General features: G+C 37.7%; 1 protein-coding gene across 3 annotated transcripts in view; it reads left to right on the forward strand.

Annotated features, from left to right (window-relative positions):
- CADM2 (cell adhesion molecule 2) overlaps positions 1-18,246 on the forward strand; it is a 609,843-nt gene that overhangs the window by 555,461 nt on the left and 36,136 nt on the right. For 2 of the 3 annotated variants that reach the window (XM_017821926.1, XM_017821927.1), the window contains one exon: positions 3,401-3,520. The exons of the other annotated variant lie outside the window; for it this stretch is intronic. In XM_017821926.1, coding sequence (XP_017677415.1) covers positions 3,401-3,520 — 120 coding nt within the window. The remainder of the gene's footprint in view (positions 1-3,400; positions 3,521-18,246) is intronic. 3 annotated transcript variants of the gene reach the window in all.

The following is an 18,246-nucleotide window of genomic DNA, read 5'->3' on the forward strand; positions in this document are numbered from 1 at the left end:
CAAGACAAGGAAATGGAATTAAGTTTCACTCTAACACAGGTTTCTTGGGCAGAAATGTGCAAATCCATTCTGTTAAGATCCTTCTTGACAGAAAGCTCAAGAGGACAAATCTTCATAGTCCCTTTGATAGCATGTTTTTGAGCAGCTGCCAGCAGGGAGCTCTGGATAACATAATGTGTGCCTCACTAGTGATGTAAGATAGCTCTGCCCTGCATTATAAAAAATAAAATAAAATAAAATAAAAAAAGTCCTGCAGGACTAGAAACAGGTCAAATTGTCATTCCCTTTTCTGACACGAAAAAGAAGCAGCACACCCTCTATGAAACACAGTGATCCAGATGCCTTAAACAGAAGCCTGTGCTGTTAAGTATCATTTCTTACCTGTAGTCTGTCTGATTTTGGGGGCTTCCAAACCCACTTGCATCCTACACCTGCAAAACTGAGAGGGGAGACTGAGGACCTCTGTACATTACTTCTGTTTTTTTCTAAAGCATTTTCCAGGGAAAGACAAAGTTTTCATGAGAATCCATGAGTCTTGGAAGGACTGATAGGAGCCTTTCTGTCAGACTCGATAGGACTGAGGGACCCCATCCACATAAGAGGGGCTCAGGTGCTTGTCAGAATGCTGTGCCTGGATTTGGGCCGTCCAAAACAAGACTTAAGGATGAGATATGGTCCCAGAGTCCCAAAGTGTGTTGTCTGTGTGCTTTACACATTCCTGTTGCAGACTCTCATGGCGTTAATGAAGCCAATCCCCCGGGCAGAGCCTCGAACCTGGGCAGGTATGAACCAGACATTTCCAGAGCCCAGAGCAGACTCAGATTTCATTGCCTGGGCAGTGTAGTGCTCCTCAGGCTGCTGATTCCTTGTTCCTCTCTTGTACTGTGGTCTTTAAGAGTAAATCTTCAGAATTCTGTGAGCAAAGCAGACCAACTGTAGCCATTTACACAGAGAATTTCACCTTAGTCTGCAAAAAAAGAAACAAAGCAAATGTTATTCCTTGTATTTACGTTTCTTTTGAGAACATATGTTTTTCTTTGAGGCTTCTGACAAGCTGCCATTTTGATGTTTGGCATCAGAGTTTATGATTTTGATCAGGAAACTAATTTCTGCAAAAGTTTTCATTATTCTTGACCTGATGAGAGAAGATGGATTTATCACATCTGTATTAAAATGCTGATGTTATATTCTAGTTCTTGTTAACTAGAATTTTTCCTAGATAGCCTTTCATTTAAAATGAGAAATCTTGTTGGAAATGCTTCAATCAGAAGAGAAACCAGAAAGCAATCAAATTCTAAGTTTACCAGTCACTCATGTAAGCTATTATTTGGTAAAATAGGTAGACAGTGTGCAGAACAGATAGCACTGCCATAAAACCCTAACTTGCCATTGGAGAGCCTCAAGTAAATGGCATATTCAAGAAAGATAATTAATGGAACCATAAGTCACACTAATTAGGTTTTACATACAGGAATGATTTGTAAAGCTTTCTTAGTAAACAAGGCTTTGCTCTTCTTATGAAGTAGGTGGGTTTTTTTCTGTTTGATTTCATTTTTAGCAGATACTTATCAGGGAAGGAGTTTCCCTTTATGAGAAGAAATTGCATAGATCAGTACATGTGACATGTGTCTTTTTAACATGTTAATTTATTTCTAATGCTTGTTATACTCAGTTCTGTTTAATTATTGTGGTACTCACACTCCAGGTAATATTATCATTTTTCCTGGTGATTAATGTGGCTACACTGAGGGAGTTTCTAAAAACCTGTTCTAGTTTTTCTGGCTTGAGAATATTTTGTACTGAGAAATAGATTAAATATCAGTGTACAACAGATGAAAGGGGATCTTGTGCTGTTTTCTGAAGGCTTCAGAAGTGGAAAATCCCAGAAGTGTAGATTCGAGAGGCTATAGTGCTGGTGTTCATCAAAACTAGAGGAATACAGAAAAATTTAGGTGACTTATAGGTGTTAACTAACAAGGAGACTTTTAAAGTTGCAAAATAATCTGTCATCCAGTATGAAAATAAGGTAAGTATGCTACTTTGAGGTCTTGAGAGAGTATTTATGCAATGCTGAACACAAGGACCCTGTGTCTGGAGTGTGTTCTGTGGGGCCCAATACTGAAAAGCTCTGAGCTACTTCAGCTTCCATTGATTTCAGTCAGAATTGATGGTACTCAGAGACCAATTGCATTTCTTTCCACGGCAAGGGAAGACAGATTGTGGGTCAGATTTTGGCTCTTTTATTGCATTGAATAGCACCCTTCAGAAATATTTTCACTGAAATCAGTATGGAATGGGTTACTCACCATCAGCTGCCAAGAAACGAGTCCTTTCCTTTTAAACCTGCGATATAAATAATCTGAAAAATGTCAGATGCTTTTTATGTCTTCATGGAAGTGCTTTTCTTTGGTTCTCTTCAGGGCTTTTGTTTGTTTGTTCTTTAAAACCTGCAATCACCTTATAAGCAAAGTCCTATTGGTCTTTATTGCTTTTGGCAGTGTAATCAAAGGATTTGCTCTCTGTACATCTGGCTATGTTCTGCTCTGTACTGGAGCATTTTGCAACAGATATTGTTGGTTCCTCTGCAGTGAAGCAGTGGTGCCCCCAAGCCTGGCACACCTGCACTTGATCAAAAGCTGAAGGGTTTTTTAGGACTGCCATCATCAGGGCTGTGCATTTTTTCTGACTTGCAAGCACGGGTTTGTTAACAGCAATATTGTTAGAATTTCTGATTTTTAGTTTGGAGCTGCTTTAGAGGAATACTGATGTGTGTACTAACAATAAATTTTGTTAAGGATGACTGAAAGATGAATGTGCCTGCTAATTAGGGTAAAGATTTTGAAATATACTCTGCTCTGGATCTTAGCAGACAAATGTGTGGGAAGAAGAAAAGCAATCCGGAAAAAGCAACTCTTATAGTTAGTAGCATTTTCTCCCCTTTTTCCCTCCATTGAGTCTGTCTGAAAGTGGGTGTTTTAACATACAGCCATTTCTCGTTAACATGTGTGTGTTTATTTTAGCATGATGGTGTTTTTTTCATCTCCCACTCTGACACAGCATGTTTCATCTGTGTATGGTTTCTACTATATGAGGCATTTAAAATGGCTCAGTGAAGAAATGGATTCTTGTCACTTAAACCGTCACTCTCTAGATCTGTGGAAGCTTGGTCATTTTAACAGAGTTTTAAATTCCATATGCTCAAAGATTGACTAAAAAACTGAGAGTGATAAATGTCAAGAATTTAAAGGTACTCTACTGTACCTGTAATAATTTATGTTAATCATGTTTTAATTTAGTCATTTTCAACATTCTTGTATTTACAAATTAAACCGCTGTTATGGTTCTCCTTTGTTTGCATGATATGATTTTATTTTGTTTTTTTTTTTTTTCCACTCACCAGATGTTTTCAACACTTTGCTTCCCACTACTGTCATCCCCTCCCTTACCACTGCAACAGTCACAACCACTGTAGCCTTAACAGCCAGCACAACCACCTCGGCAACAGCCACCAGCATCAGAGGTACAGTATACTTCTTTGTTATGGCCTGGAAAACACATTACAAACAGGAAATTTTAGGGTTTGTTTCTGAGAAGGGTAGATATTGCTACAGAGAGGGTTCAAACATTTTGGTTCAATGTATGCTCTATATCTTTAATGGAATAAGCCCCAGGATGGTACACGGTTAAGAAAGATTTCATATGACCTTGAATATTTTCATTGCTCTAGCAGTGTGTATGTGAACTTTGACAGGATGCTTAAATTATTTGTATAGATTTGCATTTAATTTTTTTAAGGTTAGTAAATTAACTTTAATGTAAAATGCAAGCAAGCTATTTTTAAATAAACTTGACCTTTTAAGAGTGGTTATTTTGGGTACTACCATTTAAAACAAGGTAGGTGCCTCAGCACTGGAATTTCTGTTGATGCAATCTTGCTTGATATCAGAGGCACTGCATTACATCACCCTTGTTAGCCTTTTACAGTTTAAGGTATTCCTAAATTAGGGGTGTTGTTGTCTCACCAGAACTAAAGTAAGCTGAAATTTCTCTCTCCCCTCCGTGCCCCCATCCTGTTGGGTTTTTGTCTGTTATAGCTTTTCAAATGTTTCTAGTAATGCTTCATTTCTTTATGTGCAAAATATAAAGGTTAATTTTACTCTTTTATTCAGCAACTGATCAGATAACTTGTTAAATAGGGAAGATATGTGTGCAAGGTTTCACAGATTATCATCTTCTGGGTAGCTACAAATCTCTCACGGTAAATGAAATGGCAGAAGCTTTCTATGTGGTCTCTTGAAAGCTTTCATTGCACAAAGGGAGAGGAAATAATATTCATTTACCACACTGCAATGTTCACATGATGAGCTACAACTAGGCCAGCCAGGAAAGTTAAGACAGAATCTTTTCTTTCTGGAAATGTTGTAGTGACCTAACTTGCAAGAAGAAGCTGAGCTAATTTGCAAGTCCATTGTATAAAGATTGTGATAGTATCAGATCACCCAACTTCTTCCTCCATAGGGCGTTGGTATTTTAATATTGTGGCCTTCATGAATAAACTGACATCCAACCTGAAATTACCTTTTTTAAGCTCTAGTACTGCTTTTAATGTAAAACATATATTGTTGTTTCAGTGAAAAAGAGAACAAGTGCTATAGTAATCCCTTTCCTCCAGAAAAAAAAGGGATAGACCATGGAAAATAGTCCCGTGCTCATGGGTCTGAGTGGTTGCAAGAACATTTCCTGAAAGAAACATAATGACAGGAATTATCATGTCTTTCTAAGAGAGTGGTTTGTGTCAAGCACCAGAAACTTGCCAGCTTTCTGAGGGCTCACATGCTGGAAGGATAAAGTTCTTGGTGTGCTGTGCTGGTTTTTTCTGTCCTTAATGAATTGTTTTCTTCTGTTTGTTTCGTGGTCATAACTAAACCATGTCACCGTTGTGATCGTATATGTAATGTATTCATGTTTTTAAGGCATTTGTCTTACCTCCTACATGAGGTTTAGGGCCTCATTTTCCTTCACTATGAAGCGTTCGTCTTTATCATTTGTGTGCCCAGCACCAAGAGGAAGATCTGAAACAGGACAACTCTCTTCTAAGCCTCAACTCTTAACACATATGAGAATGCATGTCATTTGATGCCACAGTTACAAAGAGATGCTGCTTTGAGAGAGAGTCCAGGAAGGAAATCTGGGTGAAGGTGATCAATGGCTAAAACATGAGCACTCGCTTTTCCCAGCAAAATGACTGAGAAGGTGAAACCACTTCAACCTCGAGGAGCTGGTAGTTACAGTCTCTTGGGCAGATAAGCAAAGGGACAAATGAGTGTGGGAAATCTGTTTCCTGAAAAGCTTGTATTGAAAGGAAAATCTATCGCAATGCAGAGGAAAAGACAGGACACGTGTAATAAACTAATGAAGTTGTTTATCTAACAGTCTGAGAAATCAAACACCAGGAAAACGTCAAAACAAGAGGTTGCTGTAAACATAAATCATAGAGTAGATCAGTGGGGAAGAAACAGGAGACCGGGCATAAAACCAGGTGCAAAACGAAACTAGCAAGTTGTGAGAAATGTAACAAAACAAAAGTGTTTAGAAATAGGCTGGATGAAAGACAAAAATGAAGAAATTTAGTGATCCTGTTGATGAATGATGAGGACAAGGCTGAAACAACTGGTGTTTTATCCAGCAATGGATGACAACTAGAACGCTATTTCTACCAGGGGGGTCGCACTGAAAAATGACCACAAATAGAGACCAAAAAACAAGGACAGAAAATTTAAAGGTATGTTCTGAAAAGAAGCTGAAGGCACCGGTTTGTTTGGTTTTGCTTTTGAAAAAGAAGTCAATATGACTCTGATGAAGAGTTATTTTCCAAGTTCAATGGGGAAAATGAATCCCCTTATTTAGTGGCAAAGGCATTTAGTGGAGACACTTTGTAAATGCACAGGAGGCAGTGACTCTGATGTAGCTGTTTAAGTTCTATGACTTCCTTCATCCTGGCTTTCATTAATTCCCATGGCAGAGTGAAGTGGACAGGATGCTCTCCTTGGGTCCCTTCATCTCCTTTCTCGGACCCATAAAACAAATAATGTTTGCAAACTTACAGACTGCTGTGAAGGCAGAGTTCTCCTATCCTGAAACACTAGACTGAACCTTGTCTAGATTGTCAGAACACCTCCACAGCAGAGGTACAAATAGCACAAGAGCCATTTTGGAGAGGGGCAGATTTTCAATAGTATCTGTTGTTGGCTGAGCAAAAAGTCCCACATAAACATACTTTCCTTTGACACTTCTTCATCCTATTCCAGTAGGATTTTTGACATGAAGGAATATATAAGGACATTAAACTGAGAATCTATTCATATATTCTCAACCTTCAAAACTATTTTTTTTGTTGTTGGAAGCAGCATTTCTCTGTGTCTTATGTTATTGGATCATGCCTTAAAGAAACAGAAGTTTGCCCCAGATCGTAGGGCAGTGTATCTATTTAGTAATATCTTTGAAATGGATTTCCAATAGCTGACATAATAAACTTGATAGACAGATTTCACTAATTCTGTTCTAAAATTATTCCTTCATACTTAAGAATCACCTCGGGTAAATTTTACAAGACATTCCTCTATTCTGCAGGACTTTTACACAGTCCACTTTGAGGATATGTTACTCCAATCCAGTCACAGGAATATGATACAGGATATAAAGAGGCAAGAGAATCTGTAAATCTAAGGCATTTTGCATTATGGTGATTGTACCTCCTCATTACCAAAAGCCTGAATTAATGGGGAAAAAAATTCTCCAAAAGTCATCAGTTAATTCTGGAACCGTGTGATCCATTGCTGTCTTAATTTGCATGGCATTTAGTAAATAGCATGAAAAAAGCTACTGATCCAGTTGGATGACAGCATGATAATTCATAAACTTCCTATTCAGTCAAACTTTTCACTTTCTCAGACACACGTATGCTTGCCTTTGTGCTCAGTCCTTCAGGAATTAATTATTCTTTTACTGGTACATTACCTACTAACTCAAAAAATCTAAACATAATTTGATGCCAGTGAAGAGTGTTGCCCTTTATATATTTGTCAAGGGTATCTTAAAGCCTAATAACCGTGATGAGGAATGTACGACAAAATGAGAATAAAATGTATGAGAAGAAACAAATCTGGAGGACTGCTGAAAGAATAATTATACACTGTGTGAGTAGTTGTCTTTCTATCAGATTTATGTAATGTTATTTGTGAAAGCTGTGCATGGATCCATGCTATTTTTCCCTTTTATGACTGGAAAGAGGCACAGGAGGATTGTGGATTTGCTCCTAATAGTGAAATAAGGGATGCCTCCACTGGAGAAATTCTTTGTTAGTATAAAGTTAATTTAGATGATGCCATTCCAATACTTCAAAGTCCTGTAGGTGGAGAGGGCATGTGATTAACAGGCCAGGAGAAACCACCTCAAGTCAGAACAACTCTGTGTTTCTGGATTCACAGAGGTAAAAATGCTTGTGTACACAAATGTACATAAAACCCTCCCACAGACTGGCATTATGTTAATCACCCACACACAAACAGAACAATTTTTTTTTATTTAAGTCTTATTCCTGACAAGGAGAGGGAAAAAAAAAATCAAAGAGGTTATAAAACTTGTTTATTTTGACTTCTTATTGCTGAAGATTTAAATCTCACTAACAGCTCCAAAATAGGTGCAAAATTAACTCTGCAAGAATATCCCAAGCTCAAAAGATAGATCCATTCCGTTCATTGCACACATCAGAGTGATTCAGCCTCAGCTGACTCACTTGTATAATGACTGTACCAGAATGTTTAAAGCTCTATATAGAAATGCCTAAAAGCATCTCCAGAAGTTGTTGTGTACAGCAGAGACATGATGCTGCTCCCAGGCAGCTGCACTGTGAAGTTCAAGAGTTTATTTGTCAGGGTGACCACAAAACCAGTGAATGTACACATTTATATGTGAATGAAATCCCTGCTTTATTATAACCCACTTTGCTTTTATTGGCTTTGGCTCTGGTATAAAATAAGGATTTCTTAAAGGAGATCTGTGGAGCTAAATTTAGAAGAAGAGTTTACGGTGGTGTAAGGAAGAGTTTGAGGATGTAATAATTTTGAAAACTATTGTGACTTTAGTTTGTGAATATTTCTGTTTAATAGCATAAAAGTCAACCATCTTAGCTAAAATATTACATTGCTTTCTTATTTCCTATTTTTACCTTGAAGTCTATATTAAGAAACAGACTACTATATAACCCTACTAGAATAACTATTTCTTTATGGCTTAAATGCAGAAACTGTTTGGACAGTACTTGTAGTCCTCATATACTTTTCCTATCCAAAAATGCTAAACATTGCCAGTTCTTTCCGTGGGATTTCATTTTTCTTTCACATAATCTGATTAATATAACTTGGCACTTTGAGATATTGAAAAAGAAAGAAACAACAAAGCAAGGATAAGCTGTAGAATATGTGAGGGGCAAGGGAGATAAGGGCAGACTTGTACCTTAAATATAGCTGTGTATGCTTACTTGCATTCAGCTCTGGTAACAAAAATGATGGTTGTCTAACGTTAAAAGCAGTTGCCTATGACAGTGAGCTACAAGCCAAATGCTTCTGTAGCAGTAACATAAAATCTAATTTGTGTTTAGTTTTATTCAAGCTGGGTAAAAAAATTACAACTTTCTGGGTTTTACTTCTTCTTTCTCCCTGCTTTTACACCAGTCTCCTACTGGTATATCCAGTGTCTAGATTTTTCAGGAGGCCAAACAATCTGAGATTCAAACCACCAGTTCTTCAGCTCATTTTTTTTCCCATTAGACATTCAAGTAAGCCTTTAGCACCACCTTTCAAGAATGGCCATTTCACGATTTCATAATGATTTCTTTCATTACAATTATTTTTCCATTCTTCTTGTTTCTCAGCTGTTTACATGATGTGTTAACAAATCACAATAAACCTAAGTCAGACCATGACGAAATCACAAACCTCTTTTACAAGCCTCTTTCCCTGAGGCTTGAAACTGGGCTGCCTCTGGTCAGAGCTGTTCCACAGGTGAGACATCTGCAGGCTCCAACTGAGGAGTAGCTGGAAAACCTTCCCTGGCATCTGCAGCCGGGGATGGAAAGCACCCTATCACTCACTGGCTCTTGTATGGGCTAAATAGAGGAGACCAGGAAGAGAAATGGTGCCCAGTTTCCCAAGATCCACTACTAACAGGTGCAGAGAGGAGATGCAGGAGTGCAGCCCTGTCTGCCTCCTTTTCCATGTTCTCTCTGCTGCCAAGGGCTCTGACATTGGAAGAAAAGTCCACGGCTTTTTTTGTGCCTGGCCTCAGCTCATTAGCAGACAGGAGCCAAGTCTTGGCTTCTCTGTAACCAGGAGGACAAACCCAAAGCAGAAATCCAGAGTGCCGGGCAAGCAGAGAGATGGCAAGATCTGAGAGTTGTTTTAAGATCAAATAGTTGAATTTATTTTTTTTTTATAGCAAAATATGGCTGTTGTGAACAGGACTTGGCGTTTCTTAAATTCTACCGTGATATTTTCATGAGGCTTAGTAGCCCACAGTGCCCATTTTAAGGGTAACAGAGTATTTGTTCCTTTTCCAAAGCAACATTTAATTTGGGTTTCATCCCACTGGCCAAGCTTCGTGGTACAATTAATGCTGCAAATTCTCAGAGCTCACAAAATTAAGATCAACAGAGGAGATTGGAGCATCTGTTCTGACTCAAAAAACTCTTTGGTTTTTAGATCTGATAGACAGAGAGCCAGGAAAAGCCTTCTTATAATGTCATTTGGGAAAAAAACAAATTAAACCCCTCCCTTAAGCCCCACATATCCAGAAACAAAACAAAACAAAACAACAACAAAAAAAACCACAAACCAAAAAAAAAATAAAAAAAAAAAAACAACAAAAAAAAGACCAAACAAACAAACAAAACCCCACAAAAAACCCCAACAAACAAACAAAAAACCAAACCAAACCAAAATCAAAACAAACAAACAAACAAACCCAAAAAAGCCCAACAAGGCAAAATAGACAAACAAACAAAACCAAAATAAAGCAGTTTCCTACTTTATTGGCTGGATTCCTACAGACTTCTAAGTGTGAGAGAATTAGAATCATAACAAACAGTACATGCTCACATGCATGGTGATCATGGACCAAAAACATACCAGCTCCAAGCAAGAGGCTCTACAAACACAGTCTGAAAATAACCTTTTCCTTTTTTTTTATTTAAGTTAAGGTTAGGAATTTTGGGTGTTGGTACATCCACAGAAGATATCTTCCTGTGTCTTAGAGGAAATAAGACAACAGAGCACTGAGTGGCATCAGAATATGGTTATGAAAGGAGGTACTTTTTCATGCAGTGTGAAACTAAATAAGAATCTGCATTATTGCTACATGCTAAAAAATGGAAGTGTCCTGATGTCTATTGTGAGCAGACCAAAATCAGAACCAAGTGTTTCTGTGTGGAATTGCCAGTCCTCAAGTACTTTTAAAAGATGTTTTCTAGTTGTACTATGAACCCAAGAGTAATCCTCCAGGCAACATGCACAGCATTAAAGCAGTCTCACCCCAAACAAAAATTCTGGCAACATGACCCTCATGATGATAGTTGCCTTGACAGCCATGAAAAGTACTTGTGCTTTTCAATTTTTACCTTTTACAGACTTAAGCAGAGAACTGTGCCATTTAGAAAATGGCAATTTTCTCTGCTTAACAGCTATTATGATGTAAGATGAAGACTGTCGTCATTATTATATGTTATTTGGTCATATTATTCATGAAATGAGGCTGTTGCATTCTGGAACAAATAAAGATGGATTTCATAATCTGAATAGTTTGCCAAGTAAATGAATATCATAAATGAGACATAGATTACACTACAGGCATGCTGAATACATGAAAGAAAGTATCATAATATCATATATTAGGAACCTGCTCTTTGTGTCTGGAACAAATATTTCTAGTGCTAACAAATCCATCCAGCTGTCAGCTCGCAGTAATGAAGTAGGCAACTTAAAAAGTACACAATGATTTCCAGCCTTGATGGATTATCACTTAACCCAAAATGCAATGCTGTACAGATAAGTATCACAATTGGTTGATGGTCTGATAAAGATTCCATTATACAGCTGAGCTCCAGAGAGGCTTCAGCAATGCGTCAGGAATTCAAACATTCCTAACCTAAGCTCTGATCACACTGGGGTGGGTTTTTTTTTTTTTGGTGCTGCATATGAATTATGCAGTCTAACAGTCTCTATTGTGAGCTGGCAGTAGGAGAGATTTTCCAAATTAAGAGCCCCTTCTGCTGGAAGCAGGCTGTCTGCCTGCAAAGAGCATCCTTTGTTCGGAATTCATCCTGAGACTTTCCCTCGGGTGCCACAGTCTGGAGGGTCTTAGCACCCCTCAGCAGCTCAGCCTGCACATGTAACTAGCAGGGAAGCACAGGCCTTTGGAAGAAGTCCTTGGGAAGGACTGAAGTCATCAGTGTCACCACCTCTGTGCAAGATGTAACATCAGAGTCAGTGTGTGCTGAAAACTGTAACCATTTCCACCTGACCTTTAGCCAGTCGTGACCTCGTTGCAGCGATTTTCAACATTCAGATGTAAACAAGGCATGAAACCTCTATTATGTGTACTAACTTCATAGTCTATTCAGGCTTAAAAGTCTTGTGACTTTCAAAATAACAATAATAATAATAATAACAACAACAATAATAATAAGGTACGTGTTCATAGCTGCTGCTTTAAAAGCTAGAATTCTGCTGGTTTCAAGGGACTTCTGGAATCAAGTATTTCCAGCTCTACAAGCAGTTTGGCTTGCAAATTGGCTAAATGAGTTTATCCCATCTAGATGACAGGTAGTTTTGAGGTTTGGATGTGCCTGGATTTTCCAGTCCAAAGAGAGACAGGCTGGTTTTATTGTATTGTCAGTGCTGCCTGCAGTGCCCCATAAGCTTGACAATGACCTGCAGGTATGTGAAGTACTTCTCTGCAGGAGAGTACTTTCCTCTCTTCCAAGTAAAACCTTACATATCCATAAGCTCATTAATTTTGACTGGGACTATGTGTATGGGACTATATACTATTGGTATGCTACTCGTAGATAACATCTGTGATCTGCTAGGTCTAGAGGGACCTGCTGGGTCAGTTAGCCTAAATTTTTGTATGGTTTCCACTCTTATAGATCTACAAGGAGGCACAGAAAGCTTTATTTTATTAGGGCTTCCACCAGAACACATGTAGACTTAATTTAGGGCCTAAGGAAATGGGGAATCCACAGTTCCCCTTGGTGTTCCTCTTCAGCACTTAAATATCCTCCTTGCAAGCTTGAGCCTTCTCAGTTAAATTTCTCTGAGGTTAACAACCGAAGACTGGTTCTTGTTAAACCATTCCCTAGTAAAAAGGCTTTACAATCCACATGTATTTTCTTCTCAAAGGTAAATATGTAGTGTAAAGAAGGCTATGAAAATAAGCTTCTAAATTTATTCTTGGACTTCAGTTGAAAGAAATGAGCCTATGATCTTTAGTATCTTGTTAAGACTTTTAGTTGCTTTGGTTTGTTTCAAAGGTGTTGTCAAGTGTATCTTCAATTATGGGATTAAGGGAAACATTGCATTTCTTATAGCAGGGAGAAAGATTAGAATAAGAGTTTCTGTTGAATGTGTTTCGCTGTTGCTGTATTTGTATGAGATCACAAGGCTAACAATTTTACTTTATTTGGAGAGATGTTTATGGTATTTTAAAGACAATAGCAGCAAAAACTGATATCTTTGTGTTTGGGGGGTTTTTTTATATCACTGTGTTAGGCAGATTTTGGCAAGTTCTGTTCTGTCAGAGTATTGATGAAGTTAAAAGCAAAAGTATACAACTAAATATGGTTAGAGTTAACAACAAGGACAACTGAAGCAACTGTTCCATTGCCATGTGGGATGTTAAAAAAAGACTGAAGCAGCGCCAAGTTCTAAAAATGAGGAAAGGACAGAAAAAAAGAGAGAAAAATGCTTATAGTTTCAAATGCATTGCTAACACCTTTAATAAAAAATGCACGTCTTTCTCACTAACCAGTGAACTCAAGTCATCAACTGTGCCTTTGAAGCTGAAAAGATTACTCTCTCTGCCCTTCGTTTCTCTGACATTCCACTTGAAACACAGTTAATAACTTCCAGTGTGAGCTTCACAAAATGCAGAATTGATACTAATTATATTAAATTTTTTTTGGATGAAAGATGACCTTGGTAAAACTTGAAGCTACAGCATTCCCCAGAACAATAAAATAAAAGCAAAATCTACAGAGAGGGACTTTGGAGATTATTTAATCTGACCTATAAATTTTTGCATGTGAGGTTATTCAGATACTGAATACCAAAAAGGGTATTCTTAAGGTAATTTTTTATCTTTTTTTTTTTTGAGCATCGAAATAAATTGCAAAATCGTGCCCCTAACCCATAAATCTTTTAAGGTCAGTATTCTGCTACAGTTTGGCCGTCACACTGGGTGCAGAGAAGCAGAGTCAACACAGGGGAAGTGAAAAAAAGGTGAACGAAAATTGAATACTAATGTTTTAAAATATTAGCTTAAAACACACCGTAAAAGGAACAAAGTGGGAGAGAAGTCTGGTTTGAAGTCTAGGGTATCATAAGTGGCTGTACCTAATCACAGCTGAGTTCATTTTTTTGTTGCTGTTGTTGTAAAAATTGAGCAAAAGAGAGAATTACAAACTCATCCACTCTCAGAAATACAGGGTGGAAAACCTTATTCAATAACACTTGACTCGCTGTTGGGCTGAGTATAAAAGACTGAAGGGGAAAGCAGAAATGGAAGTGACTGAAAAAAATGAAATTCTGAACCAACACAAGGAAGTACTTTTCACTCAAAGAGAAATACAATTTTTCAATAGCCTACTGAGCCTAGTTTGGAATTGGAGGCACTGGGGTCATTAAAGAAGAAGGGAGATACTATTCTGGAAGAACTGTGTTAACCAAGATGACTTGCAATGGGCTGAATGGCCTTTTCCCTTTCCCCAAATTTATGTTCTTTTTGAAAAACTCTGATTACAAGTCATCCTGCTGTGATTTAGATAGCATGAATTTGAAAAGAATGCATCAAATCCTTTCAATCAAGATGCTTGGGTTTCTTTCCAGTCTGAATTCTGCAAGCCTGTAATAGAAAACCATCAGTCAAGGGAAAGAAATATCAGGAGTAGCAATTTACGTTAATGTACAATTTCCTTTTCCACTGTGAAGAGCAAGAGACAAGGATCCCAGACAACAAAGGCCAGAATATAAATCTTTATGGGAATATGTCAAAAAAAAAAAAAAAAAAAAAGGAAAATCCCCAAGACTGACAATTTAAGGAAGACATTCTGTTTCTCTGTTTCTTTTATATACTTCTTTTCTTGTGGCTAACAAGTCTCTACTGTATACACATCAGGTCATGCAGTGCATTCAGCACCCTACAGAGGAGAGACAAGTTTCATTTTAATGAATTCAACTTTAGCATTGACTTCAGATCAGGTCCCTGGACATACTTGAGAGAAGCTAGCTTTTAAAACTGTATTGATTGGTTAGAGAATGGGAACCTCATAGAAAATTAATATGCAAAGCCTTTCCAAATTTTAAATTTTTTTTGTGTAGTTTTCAATACAGACCTAAGAGGAATATTTTTAACTCTTGAGTTTGACTCAACTACTGTCTCCAGTGCAGGAATCCTCTCTGCTACTGGGCTGAATTGCATTCTTAGGCACACTTTGAGATTCTTTGGCACAATTACTGCCATCAATCCTGAACTTGTTTATCCCCTACAATGCAGTGTTGTTGCTGTGAATGCTGGGTTGCTATTGTATGTGGACATCCATATGTCAGGTTGTCTGTTGTTTCGGGGGTTTTTTGGATAAGCTGTGTGTTTTAGAAAACAATAGCAGACCTGGGTTATTTTTAAGTTTTTAAGGGTTGTTTAATTCCAGAGCCTTATCCCTCCAGTTCATCTCTGAAGCATCTGTTCCAAATATTTTGAAGTTAGTAACACTGAGAAGAAATTAGTCTTTTATTACAATCAGGTTGGATCTCCTCCACCACAAGACCTTGTGCCAAGTAATTTGTGAAGGGTTTTATAGATTCCCAGTCCCTATGGGACTTTTGTTGTTGTTGTTGTTATCCTAAGTCCCTGTATTATAGCATGAGTGTGGGAAAGTGTGTTAATTGCTTTTGTGTAATGGAAATCTCCACCTTTTCACTGCCTGGTGCTTTTGAGCAGTATTCACTAATTCTTACCAAATCATTTCTGTGGAAAGATTTGCTGCAAATTGCTGCTATGGCACTCAGAGATTTTAGTTTTGGTCTCCCATGCGGAATTTGCTTCTCTATATTTATTGTGAAATTCGAGGGGACTGTAGGATTTCTGCATAATTTTAAATCCCACTCAACCAAATAAACATCCGGGAGAATAACTCATACACAACAGAAATTCATAGTAGTGTGGGGTTGCCTACCCCACATCATAATAAAATAGATGGGTTTTATGCAGCATGAAACATCTTGCTCTTGTTGTATTTGCAGTGTTACAGAGAAATTAAAAACATTGTGAAAGTTCAAGGGGAGGAAACTTTTCCTTCTGTTTTATAGGCAATGCCTGCATGCACATGTATATAACAACAGATTAAATAATGTACACAATAGTCAGTCTAAAACATTTTCTAATGTGTGTGTTTTATTAAAATAGTGATGAACTGTTAAACTGTGTTCTGAAGACAGAACACAACGAACAGATTTAGGGGCTTTGGATGTTAATGCTGCTCAAATATTTTTAGGGTTTATTTTTTTTCACTTTTTTTGCTGTTGAAAGTATGTCTGAGTTGTCTTATGTTGCAGTCTACTAACCCTGTTAGCCATTGTCCTCGTTCCTAGTCTGAACTACTTTCAAAATCGTAACATATTAAATGATTTTGTGAAAAATTCTCTTAATTGATGATGGGTAGAGGCACGTCAGCATTTGAGCTTAGTTCAGTATTCAAACACAAGCCCAAACCACAGTTTTGTATCTCAATGTAAATGAAAATTAAACCTGCTCAACAGTTAGCATGTGCTTTAAACAGGGATCATACACACCACAGTCTCCATTCTTTTTGGGGTCATCTGATTTGGGTTTTGTAGCGTTGGACGTATCTTAAACCCTTCTTTCTCTCTCTTTTGACTTGATGACTACAAGAATGATGCTGCTAATTCTTCATGCTTTCAGAAACTTTAGTGGAGAACCCAAAGGAAACTCTTAATGAGTATTTAAAATCAAAAGTGTCTAAAATTGAATGGGTGTACGCTTGGCTAAACAGGAGAAGGCAACAGGAAAAACAAAGCTGGACAAGAGAAAGAAAATTAGTGGCTTCTTCTGTGCATAGTAACCTCTCTAAGTTCCCCATTTTTGTCCATTTCCACCTTGTATTTCTCTTTCACACTTTTTGTTATTATCATTCACTTTTTATTTATACCACTTTTATTATTGATTACCTGGTTTTAAAAAAGAAGTCATTTACCTGTGGAAGTATTGGGGATATGCCCATATTATAATTGACCTATTCATTCTGAGTCAAAATTGGCATTAATTAATCAAATTGAGAAGCAGATAAGAACCCTGGGTTTGTCTAGTTTGGAGAAAAAAAGGCTGACCTCGTTGTTTTGTATGCCTTCCTGAGGAGGGAACATGGAGAGGGAGGTGCTGATTTCTTCTCCTTGGAATCCAGGATAGGAGGTATGGGAATGGTTCAGGGCTGCACCAAGGAAGATTTAGATTGGACATCGGGAAACATTTCTTGACCAAGAGAGTGGTCAAACACTGGAACAGGCTTCCTGGAGAGAGAGATGGTCGATGCCCCATCCATGTCAGTGTTTAAGAGGATTTGGACAATGCCCTTAATAAGGTGTTTTACCTGCCAGGCCTGGAGCAGCCAGGCAGCTGAAGTAGATAATTGTTATGGATCTCTTCCACCAAAACTTTTCCATTCTGTTCTATTCTGTTCTAATTTATTCAATTCACCCTTAGGGTTTATATCATGGTAGCCGTAGCAGACACCTGATGTTGCACCAGGACTTGCAAGCCTCCAGTTGAGATAGGTTCCTGAAAAGATCTGAGTTTTACATTTAATATCACACGTGAAAATCTAGGTCATCTTCTCTTCCAAACAAATTATAATCAAAGGATTCAAGTTAAGAAAGAATATAATATAATTTTTTTTAAAGGCACACAAACGTTTAGAAGTGTTACAGTTGTAGGCTTCCTCATCTGTTGCTGGAGTCCTTCAGTATATGGCTTTTCAAAGCTTCAAAAAGCTATTTTAATTCTCTTTGTAAGGGTTGGAAGAGGGTCATTTGTACTGTGTTCAAAAGACTAATGTTGGAAACGGGCAGTTATTTTAGCCATATTACAATATTAACAGTATGTTAAAAGGATGTCTTCTGGAAAGGGGAAAAATGAAAATGGCAGTCAGATATTCTCAGAGTTAGCCTTGGTCAGTTGAGAGTTCCAAAAATCAGCTTTATTAGTCCTGAACATCAATTAAAACCTTACTTCTAACTTCAGAGTTTGGTCAAAAATAACTATGGATGATTTATTTATTAGTGAATGTAGTAAATGGAATTTTCCAAAATGATTATTGTGAGAATGGACACTCCTTTTCTGTCAAAAAAACCTTTTATTTGTTTGATTTGTAATGAATTGACCCATGTCAAGAAATTTATTCTTTCCATCAACAGCTTATAATTTAAGATCCCAGTTTTGTCCTCTGATGTTTCATTAGCATTAATTACTCTATTTGCATTGCATTGTGTCTTAGTGAAAGAAAAATACAGATAAAAACATAGAAACAAAACCGCGTAGTACAGAAAAATGTGGGGGTTTTGGAGACTGTGGCAGCAAGTGCCACAAAATACATGATGACCACTAACTTGCAGAGGAATGTGAACTAATCCTGACTGCATTCCCCAGCTATTCTTTCAGCAATCAAAAGGAAAATGATGTATCAGCAGCAGAGCTGTGCTGCATTGGAAGCATCACTTACATACATAGTAGGGCAAAAGGCACTGGAAAGAAGGGGACCTGCAATCCAGCAGAGTGTTATTTAGTCTAAACTTTACAGGTGGTGTCTTTTTGACAGGCCTGTACTTAAAGCTTAAGAACTTTTCATCAGTTTTACGTGACATTAAACATCCATTCTAACTGCATGTGAATTGAACTAGTTTG

The sequence above is a fragment of the Lepidothrix coronata genome, unplaced genomic scaffold, assembly GCF_001604755.1.
Source record: "Lepidothrix coronata isolate B3197 unplaced genomic scaffold, Lepidothrix_coronata-1.0 Scaffold93, whole genome shotgun sequence".
In the NCBI taxonomy this organism is placed as follows: Eukaryota; Metazoa; Chordata; class Aves; order Passeriformes; family Pipridae; genus Lepidothrix; species Lepidothrix coronata.